Here is an 8,220-nt window from a genome sequence, read left to right on the forward strand (position 1 = left end):
GGGTAATTTCTGGGTTGGTGGAGTGTAAAATGAAGTGGGAGCATGCATTGTTGGCTCCCCTCCAGCACTGTCCTGCACTCTTGTGGAATTAAAGATTAATCACATGCCTGTGAGAAACCCGGGAGAAAAATCCTGGGGACTGGTTCGGCCTCAACTGGAGTATTGTGTCCAATTCTGGGCACCACACTTCAGGAAGGATGTGAAGGCCTTAGAGAGGGTGCAGAAAAGATTTACGAGAATGATTCCAGGAATGAGGTATTTCATAGACTGGAGAAGCTGGGGTTGTTAGTGGAATCTATATGGGTAGAGCTGCAGAACACCAAAGTGCAAAAAACGTTAGTGGGAGTTGTGTACAGACCTCCAAATAGTAGTAGTGATGTTGGGGAGGGCATCAAACAGGAAATTAGGGGTGCATGCAATAAGGGTGCAGCAGTTATAATGGGTGACGTTAATATGCACATAGATTGGGTTAACCAAACTGGAAGCAATACAGTGGAGGAGGATTTCCTGGAGTGCATAAGGGATGGTTTTCTGGACCAATATGTCGAGGAACCAATTAGGGGGGAGGCCATCTTAGACTGGGTGTTGTGTAATGAGGATTAATTAGCAATCTCATTGTGCGAGGCCCCTTGGGGAAGAGTGACCATAATATGGTGGAATTCTGCATTAGGATGGAGAATGAAACAGTTAATTCAGAGACCATGGTCCAGAACTTAAAGAAGGGTAACTTTGAAGGTATGAGGCGTGAATTGGCTAGGATAGATTGGCGAATGATACTGAAGGGGTTGACTGTGGATAGGCAATGGCAGACATTTAGAGACCGCATGGATGAACGACAACAATTGTACATTCCTGTCTGGAGTAAAAAGAAAAAAGGGAAGGTGGCTCAACCGTGGCTATCAAGGGAAATCAGGGATAGTATTAAAGCCAAGGAAGTGTCTTACAAATTGGCCAGAAATAGCAGCGAACCCGGGGACTGGGAGAAATTTAGAACTCAGCAGAGGAGGACAAAGGGTTTGATTAGGGCAGGGAAAATGGAGTACGAGAAGAAGCTTGCAGGGAACATTAAGGCGGATTGCAAAAGTTTCTATAGATATGTAAAGAGAAAAAGGTTAGTAAAGACAAACGTAGGTCCCCTGCAGTCAGAATCAGGGGGTCATAACGGGGTACAAAGAAATGGCAGACCAATTGAGCAAGTACTTTGGTTCGGTATTCACGAAGAAGGACACAAACAACCTTCCGGATATCAAAGGGGTCAGAGGGTCTAGTAAGGAGGAGGAACTGAGGGAAATCCTTATTAGTTGGGGAAATTGATGGGATTGAAGGCCGATAAATCCCCAGGGCCTGATGGACTGCATCCCAGAGTACTTAAGGAGGTGGCCTTGGAAATAACGGATGCATTGACAGTCATTTTCCAACATTCCATAGACTCTGGATCAGTTCCTATCGAGTGGAGGGTAGCCAATGTAACCCCACTTTTTAAAAAAGGAGGGAGAGAGAAAACAGGGAATTATAGACCGGTCAGCCTGACCTCAGTAGTGGGTAAAATGATGGAATCAATTATTAAGGATGTCATAGCAGCGCATTTGGAAAGAGGTGACATGATAGGTCCAAGTCAGCATGGATTTGTGAAAGGGAAATCATGCTTGACAAATCTTCTGGAATTTTTTGAAGATGTTTCCAGTAGAGTGGACAAGGGAGAACCAGTTGATGTGGTATATTTGGACTTTCAGAAGGCTTTCGACAAGGTCACACACAAGAGATTAATGTGCAAAGTTAAAGCACATGGGATTGGGGGTAGTGTGCTGACATGGATTGAGAACTGGTTGTCAGACAGGAAGCAAAGAGTAGGAGTAAATGGGTACTTTTCAGAATGGCAGGCAGTGACTAGTGGGGTACCGCAAGGTTCTGTGCTGTTTACACTGTACATTAATGATTTAGACAAGGGGATTAAATGTAGTATCTCCAAATTTGCGGATGACACTAAGTTAGGTGGCAGTATGAGCTGCGAGGAGGATGCTATGAGGCTGCAGAGTGACTTGGATAGGTTAGGTGAGTGGGCAAATGCATGGCAGATGAAGTATAATGTGGATAAATGTGAGGTTATCCACTTTGGTGGTAAAAACAGAGAGACAGACTATTATCTGAATGGTGACAGATTAGGAAAAGGGGAGGTGCAACGAGACCTGGGTGTCATGGTACATCAGTCATTGAAGGTTGGCATGCAGGGACAGCAGGCGGTTAAGAAAGCAAATGGCATGTTGGCCTTCATAGCTAGGGGATTTGAGTACAGGGGCAGGGAGGTGTTGCTACAGTTGTACAGGGCCTTGGTGAGGCCACACCTGGAGTATTGTGTACCGTTTTGGTCTCCTAACTTGAGGAAGGACATTCTTGCTATTGAGGGAGTGCAGCGAAGATTCACCAGACTGATTCCTGGGATGGCGGGACTGACATATCAAGAAAGACTGGATCAACTGGGCTTGTATTGACTGGAGTGCAGAAGAATGAGAGGGGACCTCATAGAAACGTTTAAAATTCTGACGGGTTCAGACAGGTTAGATGCAGGAAGAATGTTCCAAATGTTGGGGAAGTCCAGAACCAGGGGTCACAGTCTAAGGATAAGTGGTAAGCCATTTAGGACCGAGATGAGGAGAAACTTCTTCACCCAGAGAGTGGTGAACCTGTGGAATTCTCTACCACAGAAAGTTGTTGAGGCCAATTCACTAAATATATTCAAAAAGGAGTTAGATGAAGTCCTTACTACTAGGGGGATCAAGGGGTATGGCGAGAAAGCAGGAATGGGGTACTGAAGTTTCATGTTCAGCCATGAACTCATTGAATGGCGGTGCAGGCTCGAAGGGCCGAATGGCCTACTCCTGCACCTATTTTCTAAGTTTCTATGTTCTCCTTGGAGCAGAGAAGGTTGAGAGGAGATTTGATTGCGGTGTTCAAAACCATGAGGGGTCTGGACAGAGTAGATCGAGAGAAACTGTTCCCATTGGTGGAAGGGTCGGGAACCAGAGGACACAGATTTAAGGTGATTGGCAGAAGAACCAAAAGCGACATGAGCAAAAACTTTTTTTCCGCAGCGAGTGGTTAGGATCTGGAATGCTTTCAAAGTAGCTTTCAAAAGGGAATTGGATAAATACCTGCAGAGCTACGGGGAATGGGACTGGCTGAAGTGCTCTTGCGGAGAGCCGGCACGGGCTCGACAGGCCGAATAGCCTCCTTCTGTGCTGTAACCATTCTATGATTCTTTGATTCCTCCTGGTCCCTCCAGGCAGACTCATAACAAACAGCAGGGTCACTACGCACGCAGGATGCATTGCAGCTCTGATGCACTCAGACCCTGGTGAAACCATACGGTGCATGGACCAGATTCTGGAGCGCAGAGGATTGTGGGGATTGTAGCTGCCATTATTGACCGGTTGCCGTGATGATTGACATGTCAGGCAGCCAATGGGGGCAGGGCAGCGGGGATGTGATGAAACCTCCCAGGACACGGTCCAGTCAGAGAGGGCGGCCCTGGGAAAACATAATGCTGTACCCCTACCCGTCCAAATGCCCATGGCTGTGGAAGAGGTTCCAGGCAACAGTTAGAAGTGACTTGACACGGTTGCAGAAGAGAAATTTGGCAGTGTTAAAACATTGTTATTGTCACCGGATAATGAGCAGGAGTCCTCGAATCATAGTCAGACAGCACATTCAACCCATCGAGCCTGTGCCGGCTCTCTGAAAGAGCTATCCAATTTGTCCCACTCCCCCTGCCCTTTCTCCACAGCCCCACAGTTAGTTTCTTTTCAACTATTTATCCAACTCCCTTTTGAAAGTAACTATTGAATCTGCTCCCACCGCCCTTTCAGGCAGCGCATTCCCGATCACAACAACTCACTGCGTAAACACATTCTCCTCATCTCCCCCTCTAGTTCTTTTGCAAATGATCTTAAACCGGTGTCTGCTGGTTTTGACCCTCCGGCCCCTGCAAACAGTCTCTCCCTATTTACTCGATCCAAACCCCTCAGCCTTTGGAAGTATCTCCATTACTGTGGCCCAGGAGGATGAGAGGGAGAGAGCATCTCGCAGATTTACACTCTCCCATCAGCAAAGCATATTCAAGGTCTAAATTCTCCAACTGATGTCAGTTTTATAAAAGTTTAGCATAACTTCCTGTCTTCTGTACTCTATCCTCTATTAATAAACCCAGGATCCCATAAGCTTTTTAACAGCCTTCTCAACCTGCCCTGCCATCTTTAATATAAGAACATAAGAACATAAGAATTAGGAACAGGAGGAGGCCATCTAGCCCCTCGAGCATGCTCCGCCATTCAAAAAGATCATGGCTGATCTGGCCGTGGACTCAGCTCCACTTACCCGCCCGCTCCCCGTAACCCTTAATTCCCTTATTGGTTAAAAATCTATCTATCTGTGACTTGAATATATTCAATGAGCTAGCCTCAACTGCTTCCCTGGGCAGAGAATTCCACAGATTCACAACCCTCTGGGAGAAGAAATACCTTCTCAACTCGGTTTTAAATTGGCTCCCCCGTATTTTGAGGCTGTGCCCCCTAGTTCTAGTCTCCCCTACCAATGGAAACAACCTCTCTGCCTCTATCTTGTCTATCCCTTTCATTATCTTAAATGTTTCTATAAGATCACCCCTCATCCTTCTGAACTCCAACGAATAAAAACCCAGTCTACTCAATCTATCATCATAAGGTAACTCCCTCATCTCTGGAATCAGCCGAGTGAATCGTCTCTGTACCCCCTCCAAAGCCAGTATATCCTTCCTTAAGTAAGGTGACCAAAACTGCATGCAGTACTCCAGGTGCGGCCTCACCAATACCCTGTACAGTTGCAGAAAGACCTCCCTGCTTTTGTACTCCATCCCTCTCGCAATGAAGGCCAACATTCCATTCGCCTTCCTGATTACCTGCTGCACCTGCAAACTAACTTTTTGGGATTCATGCACAAGGACCCCCAGGTCCCTCTGCACCGCAGCATGTTGTAATTTCTCCCCATTCAAATAATATTCCCTTTTACTGTTTTTTTTTCCCAAGGTGGATGACCTCACATTTTCCGACATTGTATTCCATCTGCCAAACCTTAGCCCATTCGCTTAACCTATCTAAATCTCTTTGCAGCCTCTCTGTTTCCTCTACACAACCCGCTTTCCCATTAATCTTTGTGTCATCTGCAAATTTTAATACTCTACACTCTGTCCCCTCTTCCTGGTTATCCATGTATATTGTAAACAGTTGTGGTCCCAGCACCGATCCCTGTGGCACACCACTAACCACCGATTTCCAACCTGAAAAGGACCCATTTATCCCGATTCTCTGTTAGCCAGCCAATTCTCGATACATGCTAATACATTTCCTCTGACTCCGCGTACCTCTATCTTCTGCAGTAACCTTTTGTGTGGCACCTTATCGAATGCCTTTTGGAAATCTAAATACATCACATCCATCGGTACACCTCTATCCACCATGCTCGTTATATCCTCAAAGAATTCCAGTAAATTAGTTTAACATGATTTCCCCTTCATGAATCCATGTTGCGTCTGCTTGATTGCACTATTCCTATCTAGATGTCCCGCTATTTCTTCCTTAATGATAGCTTCAAGCATTTTCCCCACTGCAGATGTTAAATTAACCGGCCTATAGTTACCTGCCTTTTGTCTGCCCCCTTTTTTAAACAGAGGCATTACATTAGCTGCTTTCCAATCCGCTGGTACCTCCCCAGAGTCCAGAGAATTTTGGTAGATTATAACGAATGCATCTGCTATAACTTCCGCCATCTCTTTTAATACCCTGGGCTGCATTTCATCAGGACCAGGGGACTTGTCTACCTTGAGTCCCATTAGCCTGTCCAGCACTACCCCCCTACTGATAGTGATTGTCTCAAGGTCCTCCCTTCCCACATTCCTGTGACCAGTAATTTTTGGCATGGTTTTTTGTGTCTTCCACTGTGAAGACCGAAGCAAAATAATTGTTTAAGGTCTCAGCCATTTCCACATTTCCCATTATTAAATCCCCCTTCTCATCTTCTAAGGGACCAACATTTACTTTAGTCACTCTTTTCCGTTTTATATATCGGTAAAAGCTTTTACTATCTGTTTTTATGTTTTGCGCAAGTTTACCTTCGTAATCTATCTTTCCTTTCTTTATCGCCTTCTTTGTCATGATTTGTGCACCTACACCCCAGGACTCTCTGTTCCTGCACCCCTTTTAATATTGTACCCGTTAGTTTATATTACCTCTCCTCCTGCTTCTGACCAAAATGTATCACTTCACACTTCTCTCTCTCAAATTTCATCTGCCACGTATCTGTCCATTTCACCAGTCCGTCCTCCTGAAGCCTGTTACTGGCTCCTCATTGTTTGCTTCATTTCCCAGTTTTGTATCAGAACTTTGAAATGATGCCCTGTATACCCAGGTCATTAATATATATCAAAAAAAGAGTAAATAAGGATGAGATACCACAGGAGAAGCAGCGAAGGGTGTGGGCAATGGGACAGACACACTGAGGGGCCGATGACACAGGAAGTGTTATCACCATAAAATGCTAAATTTGTGTTAAGACCAGAATGTTTTAAAAATGTTATTAGCCATGTCTTTGAAAGAATTACAATTTATTTTTATAATGTTGTCCTAGTGGAGTGGAGCTGTTTGATGGATTTCTCAGCACAGTGTGGGGAGATAATCGTGGAGAACCTCAGCTCGCTGAGATGTACAATCCCAGGTCTGATTACGGTAAATACAGTCATCAACTCATGCTAACCTCACACTGTCACAGCAACATAGTCTGGCATCACAGGGGAGGGAGGGCTGTTATTTACAAATGCGGGGACTGTACAGGGACTGCGAGAGGGGATTGAATGGGTGACTAGAGTGTATGATAGGGGAGAGTGTACATAGAAACTTACAAAATAGGTGCAGGAGTAGGCCATTCGGCCCTTCGAGCCTGCACCACCATTCAATAAGATCATGGCTGATCATTCCCTCAGTACCCCTTTCCTGCTTTCTCTCCATACCCCATGAACCCCTTTGGCCGTAAGGGCCATATCTAACTCCCTCTTGAATATATTCAATGAACTGGCATCAACAACTCTCTGCGGCAGGGAATTCCACAGGTTACCAACTCTCTGAGTGAAGAAGTTTCTCCTCATCTCAGTCCTAAATGGCCTACCCCTTATCCTTAGACTATGTCCCTGGTTCTGGATTTCCCCAACATCGGGAACATTCTTCCCTCATCTAACCTGTCCAGTCCCGTCAGAACCTTATATTTTTCTATGAGATCCCCTCTCATCCTTCTAAATCCAGTGTATAAAGGCCCAGTTGATCCAGTCTCTCCTCAGATGTCAGTCCAGCCATCCCTGGAATCAGTCTGGTGAACCTTCGCTGCACTCCCTCAATAGCATGAACGTCCTTACATTTATCCACATTATACTGCACCTGCCATGTATTTGCCCACTCACCTAACCTGTCCAAGTCACCCTTCAGCCTCCTAGTGTCCCCCTCACAGCTCACACTGCCACCCAGCTTAGTGTCATCTGCAAACTTGGAGATATTATGGGCTGTGGGAGGGGATTGAATGGGTGGGCAGAGTGTATGATAGGGGAGAGTGTACATGGGCTGTAACATTTTAATCGAATCTTTTTAATCCCATGCCAGGGTCGAGCTTACTATGTGCGAGTGTCAGCAGCCAATATGAAGGGCTGGGGTCCAGCACAGGCTGCAAGTCCGGTATTCGCCATTCCATCCAGTAAGTAAAGGTTCACTGAGGAAAAGAGCAATTTATTCTGATTTTCTGAACAAAGAATCCTACACACTATTAAAATATTTTCATTGCACTTGGAGTATGTGCTCCAGAGATTTATACAGCACTGTGCTACTGAATATCCATAATTAGCAATAATTTCATTATCCCTAACACCTCCCCTCTCTTATTGAATCAAAGATTGGTCCCTGTAATGTGTGCTGTGGATTGGATGTAGTGGGATGTGACCAATGGTCGGTCAGACTATTATTTCACAATATGCTGCTGACTAGGCCACAGGTAACACAACACAACATTAACACATCTCAAATAAATCAGAAAATGCTACAGCTATACAGCCGGTCTGTGAGAGAAACACCCTGGGGGCATGGGGGGGGGGAGCCTGGGGGGGAGACACGGTGGGGGGGGGCACAGGGGGGGTGACACACAGGGGCTGGGGGA

General features: G+C 45.7%; 1 protein-coding gene across 1 annotated transcript in view; it reads left to right on the plus strand.

The window, feature by feature from the left end:
* Positions 1 to 8,220, plus strand: part of LOC139242092 (ankyrin repeat and fibronectin type-III domain-containing protein 1-like) — a gene marked incomplete at its 3' end in the record, with an annotated part of 52,421 nt that overhangs the window by 29,011 nt on the left and 15,190 nt on the right. Inside the window, exons 5-6 of the mRNA XM_070870238.1 lie at positions 6,655 to 6,752; positions 7,674 to 7,764. Coding sequence (XP_070726339.1) covers positions 6,655 to 6,752; positions 7,674 to 7,764 — 189 coding nt within the window. The remainder of the gene's footprint in view (positions 1 to 6,654; positions 6,753 to 7,673; positions 7,765 to 8,220) is intronic.

This window comes from Pristiophorus japonicus, unplaced genomic scaffold (assembly GCF_044704955.1).
Source record: "Pristiophorus japonicus isolate sPriJap1 unplaced genomic scaffold, sPriJap1.hap1 HAP1_SCAFFOLD_1216, whole genome shotgun sequence".
Lineage (NCBI taxonomy): Eukaryota > Metazoa > Chordata > Chondrichthyes > Pristiophoridae > Pristiophorus > Pristiophorus japonicus.